This window comes from Oncorhynchus tshawytscha, linkage group LG10, assembly GCF_018296145.1.
Source record: "Oncorhynchus tshawytscha isolate Ot180627B linkage group LG10, Otsh_v2.0, whole genome shotgun sequence".
NCBI classification, from domain to species: Eukaryota; Metazoa; Chordata; class Actinopteri; order Salmoniformes; family Salmonidae; genus Oncorhynchus; species Oncorhynchus tshawytscha.
In genome coordinates, this window is record NC_056438.1 from 29,691,333 (window position 1) to 29,709,655 (window position 18,323).

General features: G+C 42.4%; 1 protein-coding gene across 1 annotated transcript; it reads right to left on the reverse strand.

Moving 5' to 3' along the window:
• Nucleotides 1–10,572: 10,572 nt before the first annotated feature.
• On the reverse strand, nt 10,573–15,658 carry LOC112260087 (acidic mammalian chitinase). The gene is made up of 12 exons (XM_024434921.2): nt 15,554–15,658; nt 15,443–15,469; nt 14,994–15,198; nt 14,852–14,908; nt 14,568–14,733; nt 14,248–14,372; nt 13,734–13,857; nt 13,425–13,607; nt 13,208–13,324; nt 12,946–13,078; nt 12,571–12,829; nt 10,573–11,023 (listed from the first exon to the last, which is right to left on the reverse strand). The coding sequence occupies exons 1-11, from the start codon at nt 15,576–15,578 to the stop codon at nt 12,600–12,602; spliced, it is 1,392 nt and encodes a 463-aa protein (XP_024290689.1). The 5' UTR covers nt 15,579–15,658; the 3' UTR covers nt 10,573–11,023; nt 12,571–12,599.
• Nucleotides 15,659–18,323: the final 2,665 nt, after the last annotated feature.

Here is an 18,323-nt window from a genome sequence, read left to right on the forward strand (position 1 = left end):
AGTAAAATACTACTTGAGTAAAAGTCAAAAAGTATTTAGTTTTAAATATACTTAAGTATCAAAAGTATAAATAGTTTCAAATTCCTCATATTAAGAAAAACAGGCACCATTTTCTTAGATTTTTTTCTTTACCGATAGCCAGGGGCATGCTCCAACACTCAGACATCATTTACAAACGAAGCATGTGTTTAGTGAGTCCACCAGATCAGAGTCACTAAGGATGACCAGGAATGTTCCATTGATAAGTGTGTGAAACAGTATAGAGAACAGTATAGGACAAATAATCATTCATGTCATGTCATGAACTCTTTGTTTGAAAGGATATTTTTAAAGGATTCAAAGAGTGAAAAGCCATTTATTCACATTATTTGTATTTGATACTCAAGATCTCTATAGAAGAAAAACAGATATAGACCAGTCCACCATATTACACAGCTCTCCAGCATTCTTGGGATATATGTACGTCTATACTAGTCTATTCTTCATGGCCTTCTCTATACTGTCTTTTATCCGTGCATTACCAATAAGAGCAAAAATTGCTCCAAAGCTGTCAGCTCAAGAGAACCAGCTATATGATTTATTCAGATTCACGTTCCATACTCTCCAGGTGTTGCAATGCACTTGCTTAAATTTGATGCATTTCATAATGGCAGCATTGTCAATGTTGAAATCTAAAATGAATGGTGAAGGACAATGAAAGTTAAACAAAGCACACAACTCTGTGCTCAAGGAATACAGCACATTTACTTGAAGAACAGTGCAGATGCCACGTTGACAGCTTGTTTTATTTAAACAGGCAAGTCAGTTAAGAACAAATTCTTATTTTCAATGACAGCCTAGGAACAGTGGGTTAACTGCCTGTTCAGGGGCAGAACGACAGATTTTGTACCTTGTCAGCTCGGGGGCTTGAACTTGCAACCTTCCGGTTACTAGTCCAACACGCTAACCACTAGGCTACCCTGCTGCTGTTTATGCTGTCATTCTGTCACCAAATGTTTGTCTAACTTTGTAATCATTTGTTTTTGATTGTCATACATATTAAAGTGAAAAAATCGGAGTCTTAGCATCATTCTGTCATCGTGGAATTAACCGTAGGCAAACAGAAAAAAGGGGGTGCAAGGGTTAGGGGTAGGATAAGGGTTTAGGTTACGTAGTGTTCAGTATGGTGGAGCGAGGAGTGTCAATGTGGTTAAAGGCTTCTCCTATTGGTCTGTTTAGTGATCAGTTGTCTTTTCCTTTATCCCTGTATTTTTTGTCTTAGTAGGTCCAGCCAGAGACAGAGCAGTGAATCTAAGACCCTTTTATAACCATCTGACTAGTTTGTATTCAAAATCTGAGTTGTTGACCAATAGCATACTCTAAAAGTTAACTTCCAGTCAGATCATCAGACCTAAGGGATGGGAGCGCAACAACCCTTCTTCCCAGAGGTGTGTGGGGGGATAGGAATAATGCATGCGGCAGGGTAGGAACTATAGTTGTTGTTAGTGTTTCCCTGGGGACCATGTTTAGTGGAGGACCGACAGAAAGGTATAAAAGCACCCCTTGGTCCTTTTCAGTAAAGAGCTTTACCCATAGAGACGCATAGGGATCTCAACTTGTATCTGTGCTCTTATGGCATCTGCGTTAGCATGGGCAGCGCCATTGAGGCTAGGGATGAGTACAGTTAATCGATTAATCGACTTGCGGGAGTATACATTTAAAAACATAGATATATTTATATATTATAACAATGAAAAGGCTTTGTCTGAATTAAATCAAATTATCGATGTGACATTGCTACAGTACTACATACAAGTAGACATTAAAGCTGAGTGATACGGGCAGAAAGTCTTATTGCGATAAATTTAACTGTTTTGCTCGAAAACAATAAATATATCGATAACAAATTGTGTTTTAATGGACAATTACTTGACAGTTGCGGCAGGGCTGTAGATATATAATTTCTTCAGTGTCAAGTAAGACAACTGAGATGGTAGTCTATGATTAAAAAAGTCAGCTATTTCATGTAACATATCCAGGTAATGCATGATTGATATTTTGATGTGCAACCTGTCGAAATAGGATCCAGAATGATCAAATTTGACAACTTTGTGCATATTGGCCTAGGCTATATTATTCACCACCCCTTGAGAAAGTGGGAAATCAAATCACTTAGCTAGATTGATAACTCTAAATATGATATTGTTGCTACAGTAGATAGCCATGTCGGCCAATTGATTAATCTATCAGTAAATGTATTGCACTGCAAAGCAATTATATATCCTCAACTCCGCTCCGCTTGCATGGTTGTAAAGTGGTGCCAATATTGAAAGGTGAGAGATGAATGATATACTCACAGAAAGCTGTGAGTCTCCTCTATGTAACTAGAACAACAGTAGCTGCATTGAAAACTATATTCATAGATATTGCATTTTGAGCAATGGTCCATGCGCACAGTGGAAAAAGGAATTCAAATCAAATCAAATCAAATCAAATTTTATTTGTCACATACACATGGTTAGCAGATGTTAATGCGAGTGTAGCGAAATGCTTGTGCTTCTAGTTCCGACAATGCAGTAATAACGAGCAAGTAATCTAACTAACAATTCCAAAAAAAACTACTGTCTTATACACAGTGTAAGGGGATAAAGAATATGTACATAAGGATATATGAATGAGTGATGGTACCGAGCAGCATAGGCAAGATACAGTAGATGATATCGAGTACAGTATATACATATGAGATAAGTATGTAAACCAAGTGGCATAGTTAAAGTGGCTAGTGATACATGTATTACATAAGGATGCAGTCGATGATATAGAGTACAGTATCAACGTATGCATATGAGATGAACAATGTAGGGTAAGTAACATTATATAAGGTAGCATTGTTTAAAGTGGCTAGTGATATATTTACATCATTTCCCATCAATTCCCATGATTAAAGTGGCTGGAGTAGAGTCAGTGTCATTGACAGTGTGTTGGCAGTAGCCACTCAATGTTAGTGGTGGCTGTTTAACAGTCTGATGGCCTTGAGATAGAAGCTGTTTTTCAGTCTCTCGGTCCCAGCTTTGATGCACCTGTACTGACCTCGCCTTCTGGATGACAGCGGGGTGAACAGGCAGTGGCTCGGGTGGTTGATGTCCTTGATGATCTTTATGGCCTTCCTGTAGCATCGGGTGGTGTAGGTGTCCTGGAGGGCAGGTAGTTTGCCCCCGGTGATGCGTTGTGCAGACCTCACTACCCTCTGGAGAGCCTTACGGTTGAGGGCGGTGCAGTTGCCATACCAGGCGGTGATACAGCCCGCCAGGATGCTCTCGATTGTGCATCTGTAGAAGTTTGTGAGTGCTTTTGGTGACAAGCCGAATTTCTTCAGCCTCCTGAGGTTGAAGAGGCGCTGCTGCGCCTTCCTCACGATGCTGTCTGTGTGAGTGGACCAATTCAGTTTGTCTGTGATGTTTATGCCGAGGAACTTAAAACTTGCTACCCTCTCCACTACTGTTCCATCGATGTGGATGGGGGGGTGTTCCCTCTGCTGTTTCCTGAAGTCCACAATCATCTCCTTAGTTTTGTTGACGTTGAGTGTGAGGTTATTTTCCTGACACCACACTCCGAGGGCCCTCACCTCCTCCCTGTAGGCCGTCTCGTCGTTGTTGGTAATCAAGCCTACCACTGTTGTGTCGTCCGCAAACTTGATGATTGAGTTGGAGGCGTGCATGGCCACGCAGTCGTGGGTGAACAGGGAGTACAGGAGGGGGCTCAGAACGCACCCTTGTGGGGCCCCAGTGTTGAGGATCAGCGGGGAGGAGATGTTGTTGCCTACCCTCACCACCTGGGGGCGGCCCGTCAGGAAGTCCAGTACCCAGTTGCACAGGGCGGGGTCGAGACCCAGGGTCTCGAGCTTGATGACGAGCTTGGAGGGTACTATGGTGTTGAATGCCGAGCTGTAGTCGATGAACAGCATTCTCACATAGGTATTCCTCTTGTCCAGATGGGTTAGGGCAGTGTGCAGTGTGGTTGAGATTGCATCGTCTGTGGACCTATTTGGGCGGTAAGCAAATTGGAGTGGGTCAAGGGTGTCAGGTAGGGTGGAGGTGATATGGTCCTTGACTAGTCTCTCAAAGCACTTCATGATGACGGATGTGAGTGCTAAGTCGTTTAGCTCAGTTACCTTAGCTTTCTTGGGAACAGGAACAATGGTGGCCCTCTTGAAGCATGTGGGAACAGCAGACTGGTATAGGGATTGGTTGAATATGTCCGTAAACACACCGGCCAGCTGGTCTGCGCATGCTCTGAGGGCGCGGCTGGGGATGCCGTCTGGGCCTGCAGCCTTGCGAGGGTTAACACGTTTAAATGTCTTACTCACTTCGGCTGCAGTGAAGGAGAGACCGCATGATTCCGTTGCAGGCCGTGTCAGTGGCACTGTATTGTCCTCAAAGCGGGCAAAAAGTTATTTAGTCTGCCTGGGAGCAAGACATCCTGGTCCGTGACTGGGCTGGGTTTCTTCCTGTAGTCCGTGATTGACTGTAGACCCTGCCACATACCTCTTGTGTCTGAGCCGTTGAATTGAGATTCTACTTTGTCTCTGTACTGGCGCTTAGCTTGTTTGATAGCCTTGCGGAGGGAATAGCTGCACTGTTTGTATTCAGTCATGTTACCAGACATGCTGTGTGAGTGGCTCACTCACACAGCAGCCGAAACTGAAACAGGGACAGGAAATACTGTATTTTCAGAGCAGTAATCAACATAATGGGAAAGGGGGATACCTCGTCAGTTGCCCAACTGGATGCATTCAACCAAAATGTGTCTTCCGCATTTAACCCAACCCCTCTGAGTCAGAGAGGTGCGGGTGCTGCCTCAATTGACGACTTCACCCGGGGAGCAGTTGTTGTTGGGGGTTAAATGCTTTTCTCAAGGGCAGAACAGCAGACTTTTTCAACTTGCCTGCTCAGGGATTAAAACCAACGACCTTTTAGTTATTGGCCCAATGCTCTTAACCGCTAGACTACCTACCGCATAATGAATAGGCTATTACTTGACCAAATAATGTTTTTTGAACAATCTACAGGAACCTTGTGTAGAAAAATCACTGGAAATGAACAACATAAGCAAAATGCTTCAGCAAGAGGAAGACCAAGTCAGTGACGGTCATTTTCGGGTTTTGGTCCCAGCTCTTCTATACACCATGACATTTGACATTCTTAAAGGGAGACTCAGTGAGTCTGTTGTTTTAGTGCCCTGGCCTGGCTACCACACTGTGAACAGCGTGAAGTGAACCCATGCACATGTGCAGATACCATGTGTGATTGTGAAGTCTTGCATCTCACTCATCTTAATATCTGCAGTGCTGCTCGTGGCAATTTCATTTTCAGCTTTAATATTGCAGATAGATTTTTAAATTTTATCAAATTAAATGTTGGCATCATTTCTAATCCCCCTTATTTTTAAAAACAAACTTTTGAATGTAGTTTTTATTTGAATGACGTGCACACCATAAAAAAGACATAGCTGTTAATGTCGGGCAATCAAAGCGGCACTACAGTCAGAGGCTCCATATGTAGACTAGCAGCTGAAGTAGGATAGTTCTAAATATAGCAAAATGGAATATAAATTATGTAATTATGTTACTTTAGTGTGAAGGATTAGTCAACGAGCAACCAACAGGTAGGCTGTTGCTTAACCTGAATGGAGTAGTTGTAGACAAGGACGTGGAGCGCAGCAAAATAGCTTCAATTAGCCTTGCTAGCTAGCTAGTTGGCTAACTTAGCTAGATTCTTTACATCGATTTGATGTAGTCAATACAGGCACTGCCAGATGGTATGATGGATAACCTAAGGCAGCAACAAGTTTGTCTAATTAGCACGAGTGTGGCTACTTTCGCTCCCTCTTCCTCCCTCCCGTCTTACACCGGCCCATACCCTTCCCCCGCCCTGCTGCAGCAGCAAACAGAGCTTTCCGAGTCATGCAGCAAACAAGTGGTATTTAGAAAAAAAGTTGTATAAAACTTTCACAAAAAAACACACATATTGTATTGCGGGTGAGTGAAATGAGTGAGGAGTCAAATGCAGAGAGCGAAATGAACGGGAAAGCGCTTTAATGTCCTTCAAAACGTAACAGGTCCAAAACATGGGTTAATGCCCAAAACGCTGGCGCTAAACCAACCCAAAACCTAGATAGAAACACTGGACAGCGAAAACCCAAAACAAACCACGATACATCACCAAACGTAACAACCAAAAAAAAAAAACGCACAAACACCAGCGGGCAAAACAAACTTAAATAACACCCATCCCAAAACCCCAACAAGGAACAGGTGAAAACAATTAGACAAAAACAAGTGAAAAGGAAAAAGGGATCGGTGGCAGCTAATAGACCGGCGACGACGACCGCCGAGCGCCACCCGAGCAGGAAGGGGAGCCACCTTCGGTGGTATTCGTGACACATATTTAGACTATTCGGAGATCCACCCCAAAATGCATGATATTATACGAATTGTGAAAATATTTCAAAAGCTCATCCCTATTTGATGCTATCTCCATTTTAAGTAGTACATTATCTTCTTTTGATGTTTGAAAAAAAGTGTAAAGCTAATATTGGTGATTTCACTCCACCTGCAGTGCTGGAGTCAAATATTGTGTATCATTAATTTATTGTGGCCACTACATGGTGGTGATATAGCTACAAAAGCCATTTATAAACTAGGCAAACCAATTTGAAGAAGAAGACAATGCTCTGATCAATGGCTGATTGCTCCCAAACCATATGAATCCCGATCCAGTTGACTACTTTAAAATGGTGGAAGCCCTCAATGGCAATGTCCATGCCAAAACAGGTTATTTACAAGTAATGATCTCTTTACATCACTATGGCTAAACTGTGTCTTCAATGTTGGTAAAACAGTACACACTTACACAAGCAGCTTCCTGTTTTAATTCTGGTTCTGCTCTTCACACGCAAGCTTCTTAGCTAGCTAGCTACCTCTGGTCCAATGTTAAACCAACTCTCTGAAGTTCAAGGACATTCAAAGTTCCTCTATAGAATCCACTCCTCCTTAGATATAATTCTGTAGGTCTAATTCAGATTATACATGTCATAACAAGATGCCCAGCGATTCAAGCCAAGTCTCCTTCTTCCACCCTCTTTCACTCACTCCCCACCTGCAAAATTTCAGTCGCATCTCGCAACGTGCCCTAAACTTGCCTGTCCATCGCGCATGGAAACAACTAGCTATAGCTTGCCCGCTCAATAGCAAGCTGCTCTATCCACACTGTTTGGTAAAGTAATTTTAATGTTGAGTGAATGTAAGAAAAAAATATTTCAGAGGTTTAAAAGGAACAGAAGGGAACAGTATAAGCCGGTACTTTTTTGGGGTTCAAACTAGTTCAGAACTTTATTTTGCAGGTGGGAACAATGTAATCTCTATGCCTATAAACATGTCTGCATGTTCAACTAGTCTACCCTAATGGTATTATGCTGGCACAGTTCTACTGTCATTCATACTGTGTTCAACTGGATCCTGGACTTCCTGATGGGCCGCCCAATGTGGTGAGAGTAGGTAACAACACGTCTGCCACGCTGATCCTTAACACTGGGGCCCCTCAGGGGTGTGTACTTAGTGCCCTCCTGTATTCCCTGTTCACCCACGACTGCGTGGCCAAACACAACTCCAACACCATGTCAACACAGTGGTAGACCTGATCACCAACAATGATGAGACGGCCTATAGGGAGGAGGTCAGAGACCTGGCAGAGTGTTTCAGGACAACAACCTCTCCCTCAATGTGAGCAAGACGAAGGAGCTGATCGTGGACTATAGACAAAGGAGCTGATCATGGACTACAGAAAGAGGGCCAAACCGGCCCCCATTAACATCAATGGGGCTGAAGTGGAGCGGGTCGAGAGTTTCAAGTTCCTTGGTGTCCACATCACCAACAAACTATCATGGCCCAAACATACCAAGACAGTCGTGAAGAGGGCCCGACAAAACATTTTCCCCCTCAGGAGACTGAAAAGATTTGGCATGGGTCCCCAGATCCTCAAAAAGTTCTACAGCTGCACTATCGAGAGCATCCTGACCGGTTGCATCACTGCCTGGTATGGCAACTGCTCGGCATCTGACCATAAGGCGCTACAGAGGGTAGTGCGAATGGCCCAGTACATCACTGGGGCCAAGCTTCCTGCCATCCAAGACCTATAGAATAGGCGGTGTCAGAGGAAAGCCTATAAAATTGTCAGAGACTCCAGTCACCCAAGTTATAGACCGTTTTCTTTGCTACCGCACGGCAAGCGGTACCGGAACACCAAGTCTAGGACCAAAAGGCTCCTCAACAGCTTCTACCCCCAAGCCATAAGACAAATCGCCACCAGACAATTTACATTGACCCCCCCTCCTTTTTGTACACTGCTCAGTCCCTCCAGGATTCTGCGATTCTGCGAACGCATAATGCAATGCAAAATCAACCAATCAGCGCATATTATTCGACAGCTCGCAATTTTGACCAATCCCCGCACATTAAGTGCATAAAAGGTCCAATCATAATCGGATACGTAATCTCATTTGGCAACAAAAATAACAGCTAAAGACCAAGCGAAACAGTTTCCAAATGTTTTTGGAAACAAGAGAAAGTCGACAATCAACAGTCACTTGGAATCAGCAAAGCATATGAGAATGTCAGAACAGTTCCCACAGCAGCAGCAGCTCTCCTGAAGTGGTACCACTGAAGTGGTAGCAGGGAAGACTGTGGCAAGCACTGAAGAAATCAAGGTGAGTGGTGTTTTAATCAAACTTTTACTCCGCTAACCTTGGCTTTAGTAGGGTGGTCGGCACTCTGTTCTCCCTAGTCTGTCTATGGAGAGCGCTTTTCAAAGCACTGAGTGCAATTTGTCAGCTTTGCCGTTTTATACTCTGTAAAACTTCATACGGATCCCGAAAGCACCATCTTTCTGGATAAAAAATAAATAAATAGTAATACTGTTTTAAAAGTTCATTTCAACCACTAAACTCTATTTTTACGTTTTCTGTTCTTTATCTCCCTTACGACCCTTTCAGAAAAAAATCGCAATCTCAAGTATTTTGAAGACAATTTATGCGAAAGAAATGTCAATCATCAAATTGAAAGCGATTGATCAGCTTTGAATCTTTGTTTTTTGAGAGAGAGAGAGAGAGAGAGAGAGAGAGAGAGAGTGTGAGTTGGAGGTGTATCTCGTGTTGATAGCAAACCCCAAGCCTGATGGTGAGGAGAGGTGTGTGTGAGTGAATGTGTGAGTGGATTATGACAGAGCTGTTTGTTCAGGAAAATAAACAGAATTGAGAACTTTAGATGCCATGCTTAAAATCGTCCTAAAACTGAGCACATATTACTTTGTGTTGCTTTATGTGAAATTACCATGAAAAAACACATTGCAAAATGTATTGCAGAATTTCAGAAAAGCTGCCACAAAATCAAGCGTTTTTAGCTGCAGAAATCACCATTTTTTCCCTGCGAAATCCTTGAGGGACTGACTGCTGCTATTCGCTGTTCATTATCTATGCATAGTCACTTCACCCCCACCTACATGTACAAATAACCTCAACTAGCCTGTACCCCCATACACTGACTCCGTACTGGTGCTCCCTGTATATAGCCTCGTTATTATTGTTAGTGTTACTTTTCATTTTAGTTTACTTGGTAAATATTTTCTTAACTCTTCTTGAACTGCACTGTTGGCTAAAGGGCTTGTAAAAGTGAGCGTTTCACAGTAAAGTTGACACTTGTTGTATTCGGCGCATGTTGCAAATAAAGTTGGATTTGGATGACAAATGTGAGTGAAAAACAAACGTTGAAAAAGTCAATTGCTTAGAGACGTTCTTAGATTACTGTGTGTCTGTCATTCGAAATTAAACAACGTGACAAACCATGTTTGTGGGCATGCCTCATCTAGCCAGCAGGGTGATATCTGCATTTGCTATGAATGCTGGACTTTGTTCCACTGCGAACAGATAAATACACAGGAAGTCAAAACTTCCCGATTCTACCAGTGAAATGACAATGTGCTCGTTCTAGCTTTTGGTTTGGTAAATGTTAATGTTTACGAGAAAAACGTAATGTGGTTAATATAGTAAGGACTATATGCTGTGGCAGAGCCATGGTGAAATTCCCCTTTAACTTGTATTTTTTCATTTGGTACATGGGAATTTAACAGCAAAAGTTATTTGTATGTGCACTACGTCATCAACCGCAGCCTTTTATCCAGAAAAAGTACTTTTGATGGAAACACATCTGGTGGAAGAATGCGCAAACTCTTTTATTCAGAGTCTTGAATATTTGGATGAAAATCTATTGCAAATAGGATGGAAACCTAGCTCGTGAGATGACATATCAGCCAGTAAATAAAATAATAACAGGATATTTACTTTGTATGATTAATATAGCCTGTGTGTTTGGAAGATACACTGTATATAGTTTCATTCATAAAAATGTGAAAATTGCCCCTCAGTGCTGTACATAGAGGAGAGTGGGGTAAATTGAGCAAAAGGGTTAGTTGAGCCACCCCGTGTTTCTAGGAAACCATTGTTAGGTTCTGAACAGAGTATAAACTCAAACGGACGACTAGAAAAAGCTCAAACCACGTTTATTCAACAAACTGGGTGCTTCAGCTGCAAGCACACTTTGCACATGATCAAACAGGCATTTATATGTCAAAATGAGGTTAGGGGTGTAACTTCTCCAAACTGCTATCTGTTGCCCAATACTGCCTAAATGTTGCGCTGTTGCTCTTTATCCGATCACTACTCCATGATGTTCACAAGCGACCTTCTGTTCACATTAGTGAACAGACTTTGGTTATAGTCTCTGTTCCCCTTTGCTCTCACAGTAACTTTCCATAAACAAAACTCTTCCTAACCCTTCAGTTATCAATAACATATACATTCATTATCCACATGACATAATTGATAAGGCCTTATATAGTTATAGGAATAAGTATATTCAAGTTAGAAGTCCATACACAGAATTAATCATGTGACCAAATATTTAGGACAAGCCGAGGACATCATTTCATGGAGTCTGTGAAGGAAGAAACCACATGGAAATAATGGTTAGCAAGTTAGGTACAAAAAACAGATTTTCACAAAGTCAAATTAATTTATTGTGTTATAGGTTTCATGCTCGTATCTAAACCAAAGTAGATAGTTTAAAATGTGTTTTGTACATCAGTTAAGATACAATGTGAGGTCCTAAACCTACAGTATATACAAAAGTATGTGGACACCCTTCAAATTAGTGGATTCAGCTATTTCAGCCACACCCGTTGCTGACAGGTGTATAAAAGTGAACACACGACCATGCAATCTCTATAAACAAACATTGGCTGTAGAATGGCTTACTGAAGAGCTCAGTGACTTTCAATGTGGCATCGTCATAGGATGCCACCTTTCCAACAAGTCAGTTTGTCAAATTTCGGACCTGCTAGAGCTGCCCCGGTGAACTGTAAGTGCTGTTATTGTGAAGTGGAAACCTCTAGGAGCAACAACGGCTCAGCCGCGAAGTGGTAGGCCACACAAGCTCACAAAATAGGACCGCTGAGTGCTGAAGCGAGTAGCGCGTAAAAATCATCTTTCTACGGTTGCAACACTCACTACCGAGTTCCAAACTGCCTCTGGAACAACGTCGGCACAATAACTGTTCGTCGGGAGCGTCATGAAATGGGTTTCCATGGCCGAGCAGCCGCACACAAGCCTGAGATCACCATGCACAATGCCAAGTCTCGGCTGGAGTGGGGTAAAGCTCGCCGCCAGTGGACTCTGGAGCAGTGGAAATGTGTTCCCTGGAAAGATGAATCACGCTTCACCATCTAGCAGTCCGTTGAACGAATATGGGTTTGACCGATACTAGGAGAACGCTACCTGCCCCAATGTATAGTGCCAACTGTAAAGTTTGGTGGAGGAGGAATAATGGTCTGGGGCATTCATGGTTCGGGCTAGGCCCCTTAGTTCCAGTGAATGTCCCCGTACACAAAGCGAGGTCCATACAGAAATGGTTTGTTGAGATTGGTGTGGAAGAACTTGACTTGCCTGCACAGAGCCCTGATCTCAACCCCATCGAACACCTTTGCGATGAATTGGAACGCTGACTATGAGAAAGGCCTAATCACCCAACGATGTTCCAAATGTATTAAAAAAAACGGCCAAATCGGTGTCCAAAAATACCGATTTCCTATTGCTTTGAAAACGGCCCTAATTAATCGGCCATTCCGATTAATCGGTCAACCTCTACTCAAGGTAGTGACCTATGTGCACAAACTTAAAACAAGCAGTGATCTAGCCCCCCTTGAGGTTCTTGAGAAAGCAACCAAGGAAGTGAGAAGTTCATTTGAGCAGCAGCAAGGAATGAAAAAATTGACTGTGACACTGAAAAGGTACATTGACAAAAAAGAAAACGAACATGTACATTTTACAAAAGAGAGGCTATGGTAAAGTATGTCTACATACATTCTGATTATTTCCAGCGATACACAAGATCCTGAAATATATGTAGATATCTTTGTTAGGAAGAGTATTATATTTCCCTTGACGTAGTGATGCTGAATGTTTTTAAAAAATGGTTCAACATACCCAACTCTCCCATAGGTCAAATAACAGTCCTAGGGCCAGTTGCAGCATTTGCAGCTGTCACTGAAGACGAGGCCAGCGGGGCAGCTCTGGATCCAGGTGATGCCGTTAGCACAGTTATAAAAAGAGCTCGGGGAATCTGCTTTGACATACAGTCCACCAGCCCTGCCTGCACAGAAACTACCACTGGCCTTAGTTTTGGCCTTGACTGTGGGTGGTTCCCCTGGTATTGGGGTGTGTGTAGGTGGCAGGGGAGGTCGTTCTGGGTGAAAAGACAATTTAATATGTCTATTCAGAATAGCACTCGACCACAACAAAAAAAAACATTGACATGTTTGTATATATTTGGACAAGTAAGAAAGTTTAAACGTGATTTACCAATGTTGAGGAGTTTTTGAAGATGGCTGATCAGGGAATAGTTGCCGTGTCCACATGACTGTCCAGCAAAGTCATCCAGGTCTAGATTCCAAACCATAGCCCCTCCAAAGCCATTTTCCTTTAGGTAGCCGACCTTAGGAAGGGAGAGCATAAGAAAATAACAGGAGTATGTATTTGAGTCTTTTGCAATTTCTTAGCTTAGTTGAAAAATAGATGTTTGGTCCAACATTTTGGAATATAACCCAGGAATACTGCTGCATACCTTTGTGTCATAGCTCTCCCTATTGTCAAATCCTACCCACTGATTTCCTTTAGAGGCATAGGGAACCTTTTGATCCTCAATCCACTGGAAACTGGCTCCTTGGAGGAAAGTACAGATCTGGAAACATGAGGGGCAACAGGTTACCTCAATCGAAAAGTTAACTATCAATTTGATACCTTTCAAAGTTCACATAAAATATGCAATTAAGCCTTGCTACCTCATAATAAGACCAGAAACCAGCTTCCCTGGTGAAAGGTCCAGCTGCAGCAGCACCGTTGGCTGACGCTCCGACCCCACTATCTACAGAGGCGAGCTGGAATGAACGTCCATACGTAGCAAATCCCATCATCAGCTTCTCAACAGGGGCTCCCTGATCGCGCCAGTATTTCATGGCAAAATCCTGCCAGAGAGATTGCATGAATGTATACAGTACTTTCTTTACACTCACATTTGATGGGCTTTATTTAACATGTAGACTAGAAGTGTGATTTATGGCGTTTTATTCATTGAAAAGCCCCTTTCTCACTGTGTTGAAGTAGATATGGTCTCCTGTGTCATGGGATCCCTGGTAGAGAGGGCTGTTGTGTCCTGTGAAGGTCTCCCAGGATCCATGGAAGTCATAGGTCATCACGCTAATGAAGTCCAGGTATCTAAAGACAGAAAGGTCATTTCCATATGATTTCAGCTTTAAAATTATATCAAACTCAGCAGTTTCTCTTTTTTAGTGATAAAGACATGAATGTCTCATGGTAGGGTGGGGTATGCAAAAGTGGTCAACTTTGAGCACCTCTAGCTCCTAAATGTTTTGGCATTCAGGTCCAAAGTCACTTTCTGAACACTTCCACCATGGGCAAACATGAATGAAAGGTTTCGTTGAAATCAAAAGAGGTGCAGTCAAAACGTCAATGAAATTATATGGAATGACCCAGAAGACAAGTTTAATTAATACACATCCATTAATCCAAATGGGATCCTGTTCACTGTATTATGGTTTTCTAAAATGTGGCTACGGTGGTTATAATGTTAAAATCCATATTTACTTAGCAATTTCTGCAATTTCATAGCCAGAATCAATGGTCCCTTTCCCAGCAGCCACAGCAGCAGTAAGCAGCAGCCTGGGGCGGCTGACTGCCTTGCCCTCAGCCTCAAAGGCCTCGAGGAGCTCCTACAAAAAACAACAGATGTCTTTTTACTCATATGGCATTACATGTATTGCCATATGGAAAGGTCTGAACATCCCTAAATAAAAGTCTAGTAGCATTGTTTCCCAAAACTAGCTACACCCCGGCTCAACCATAACCCTAGCCGTAATCCTAGCTTCATGTCCACATCCTGGCCTAACCATAACCCTAACCATCACCTTGCACAACAGTGTGAATCTCTGCTTGTCCTCTGGAGGGCTTCCCCGTGCTCCAGGGTACTCCCAGTCCAGGTCCAGCCCGTCAAAACTATGCCTCCGAAGGAAACTGATCGAAGACTGGATGAACTTCAGCCGATTGTCAGGTGATGAAACCATGATACTGAACCTAGGGAGAATTAGGGATGCTCAAACAAGTTGACATTACTAAATGTAAAAGATATTATCAATCCTTCAAAAATATACTACCTTTTACCTATGTAAATATAAGAAATTAGATATCTCACTGTTGTGTGCCAAACTTCCATCCACCGACAGCCAAAAGTGTTTTGAGCCGAGGATTTCTGTTAGATGACAAAAATACAATTACTATTGTCAGTAAATAATTACCCCTGAACATCTCAGAATGTCTTGGTAAAAGATGCAAACCTGTCTTTAAGTCCATTGAAGGAACTGTAGAGGGTCTCATCATTCCACTCATAGGTGGCAAGCTCATTGGCAGGGTTGATAATGGAGAAGGCGTAGATCAGGTGAGTACACAGGTGAGGGTCAACATTAGCTGGCAGGAACTTCCCAGTTCCAGGTCTGTACTGGGACCAGTTGGTAAAGTAGCAGACCAGTTGGGAGGTCGAGCCTTAGACAGGAACAGAATGTCTATCATATTTGGTTTTTGCAGAGTCACAGTCAGAATTTCCCAGGGGGACACAACTTCATCGTAGCATCGTTCTTATATATCACCATTTTTAGATGACTGATACAAACAAACATAATTCTCTTGATGAATACTGAGTGACAATTCAAGTTTTAAAAAATCATAAAATGTTGATGTAATAATGTGTGGGAAATGTCATAATGTTTTTTTTAAAGTGGAAACTCACCCAAGTGGCACAGGGCGAAGCACAGACCTTCAAAAGCACATATTTAGAGTCAATAAAAATAAGAATTTCACACAAACAGAATATATGTGAACATATTAAGAATGTTTTTACCTGCAAGTAAAGTGAGCTTGCTCATTGTGCCTGCTTCTCTGCTAGATAGGTCAGGGGGCTTATTTATGTCCGTCTTAAAAAGAGGAAGAAGAAAAAGGCGAAATGACAACCGTGATTTTTTGTTCCACTCTCTATGACTAATTATTAACCCGGGTAAATCACCTGACTTTCCCAGAAACAGTTCTGTCATTGTATTGGAAATATTTCTACAGTGGCTTGTGAAAGTATTCACCCCACTTGGCATATTTCCTATGTTGTTGCTTACAACCTGGAATTCAAATGTATTTTGGGTGGGGGTTGTATCATTTGATTTACACAACATGCCTACCACTTTGAAGATGCAACATGTTTTTTTATTGTGAAGCAAACAAGAAATAAGACACAAGAACTGAAAACTTAAGCGTGCATAACTATTCAACCCCCCCCCCCCAAAGTCAATACCTTGTGGAGCCACCTTTTGCCGCAATTACAGCTGCAAGTCTCTTGGGGTATATCTCTATAAGTTTGGCACATCTAGCCACTGGGATTCTTGCCCATTCTTCAAGGCAAAACTGCTCCAGCTCCTTCAAGTTGGATGGGTTCTGCTGGTGTACAGTAATCTTTCATTCATACCACAGATTCTCTATTACCAGAATGCTAGCAGAATTAGCACAGGTAATAGCAAATTTCCATGTAGGCTACTGGCTAAATATGCTAAAGAGCGCAAACTGTAATAAACAAATTGCAAATACAGGTAATCCAGGTCATAAAGTTATACATATATGGGATAGGAACTACTGAATGTCATTTAGCTAGTAGCCTACATGGAAATTTGCTATTACCTGTGCTAATTCTGCTAGCATTCTGGTTATAGACACCCATTGGGCTTTTTCACATTTTTTAGCGCACCATTATGTACTAAGCAGTAATTGTCGCTATTAGTTACTCTTCTGCCATTTCTCCATTATTATTTGGAGTGTCATCACCAGTTACAGAAAGTATTTCATTACCAAAACATAACAACATTTAACTCAAGTAAGCCTAACCAACATGATTGTAATACAGTCATCAGCAATGTTCCTTCCAAGTTGTGCAGTAGCCCCGAGACTGCCCCCATGCAGAAGAAATATCAGCCCACGGAGAGAAGCACGAGAGTGAACTTCACCCAACTTTCTAGAGTTTTCCCTGTTAACAGTATCAACATTTCCCTTTTCTGTGGCAATAGTGATCGAGTCAACGCAATATGAGCCACTTTCAATGCAACATACCGAAGCAAAACTAACTATGCAAGAGATTTTGTTGCAGGCAGAACACATCAGAGTAGGATTCTATTGCATTGACACACATGACTGAGCCCGTACTAGTTTAACATCTCACTGGCATCCCATTTATTAGACTAACAGATAGAGATACAAATGAATGGTGCTTAGTGTGTGTGTTAAAGTATGTACAGTACCAGTCAAAAGTTTGGACACACCTACTCATTCAAGGGTTTTTCTTTACTTTGACTATGTTTTACATTGTAGAATAATAGTGAAAACATCAAAACTATTAAATAACACACATGGAATCATGTAGCAACCCAAAAAGTGTTAAACAAATGAAAATATTTAATATTTGACATTCTGCAAAGTTGGCACCCTTTGCCTTGATGACAGCTTTGCACACTCTTGGCATTCTCTCAACCAGCTTCATGAGGAAGGCTTTTCCAACAGAGTTCTCACATATGCTGAGCACTTGTTTGCTGCTTTTCCTTCACTCTGCAGTCCAACTCATCCCAAAAGATCTCAATTGGGTGGAGGTTGGGCGATTGTGGAGGTGAGGTCATAAGATTGCACCTAAATCAACCATTTATCGGATCATCAAGAACTTCAAGGAGAGCCGTTCAATTTTTGTGAAGAAGGCTGGGCACCCAAGAAAGTCCAGCAAGCGCCAGGACCGTCTCATAAAATGGATTCAGCTGCGGGATCGGGGCACCACCAGTACAGAGCTTGCTCAGGGATGGCAGCAGGTGTGAGTGCATCTGCACGCACTGTGAGGCGAAGACTTTTGGAGGATGGCCTGGTGTCAAGAAGGGCAGCAAAGAAGCCACTTATCTCCAGGAAAAACATCAGGGACAGACTGATATTCTGCAAAAGGTACAGGGATTGGACTGCTGAGGACTGGGGTAAAGTAATTTTCTCTGAATCCCCTTTCCGATTGTTTGGGGCATCCGGAAAAAAGCTTGTCCGGAGAAGACAAGATGAGCGCTACCATCAGTCCTGTGTCATGCCAACAGTAAAGCATCCTGAGACCATTCATGTGTGGGGTTGTTTCTCAGCCAAGGGAGTGGGCTCACTCACAATTTTGTCTAAGAACACAGCCATGGATAAAGAATGGTACCAACACATCCTCCGAGAGCAACTTCTCCCAACCATCCAATAATTGTTTGGTGACGAACAATGCCTTTTCCAGCATGATGGAGCACCTTGCCATAAGGAAAAAGTGATAACTAAGTGGCTCGGGGAACAAAACATCGATATTTTGGGTCCATGGCCAGGAAATTACCAAACCCTAATCCCATTGAGAACTTGTGGTCAATCCTCAAGATGTGGGTGGACAAACAAAAACCCACAACTCCAAGCATTGATTATGCAAGAATGGGCTGCTATCATTCAGGATGTGGCCCAGAAGTTAATTTACAGCATGCCAGGGTGGATTGCAGAGGTCTTGAAAAAGAAGGGTCAAAACTGCAAATATTGACTCTTTGCATCAACTTCATGTAATTGTCAATAAAAGCCTTCGACACTTA

What these genes read in the sequence shown, in the direction of transcription:
- LOC112260087 (XM_024434921.2), bottom strand. Translation starts at nt 15,578, where the DNA reads ATGAGCAAGCTCACTTTACTTGCAG. An exon ending in GAAATTGCAGAAATTGCTAA is followed by an intron (nt 13,858 to 14,247) that starts GTAAATATGGAT and finishes TTCTGTCTTTAG; the next exon opens with ATACCTGGACTTCATTAGCG. An exon ending in GGGAGAGCTATGACACAAAG is followed by an intron (nt 13,079 to 13,207) that starts GTATGCAGCAGT and finishes TCCCTTCCTAAG; the next exon opens with GTCGGCTACCTAAAGGAAAA.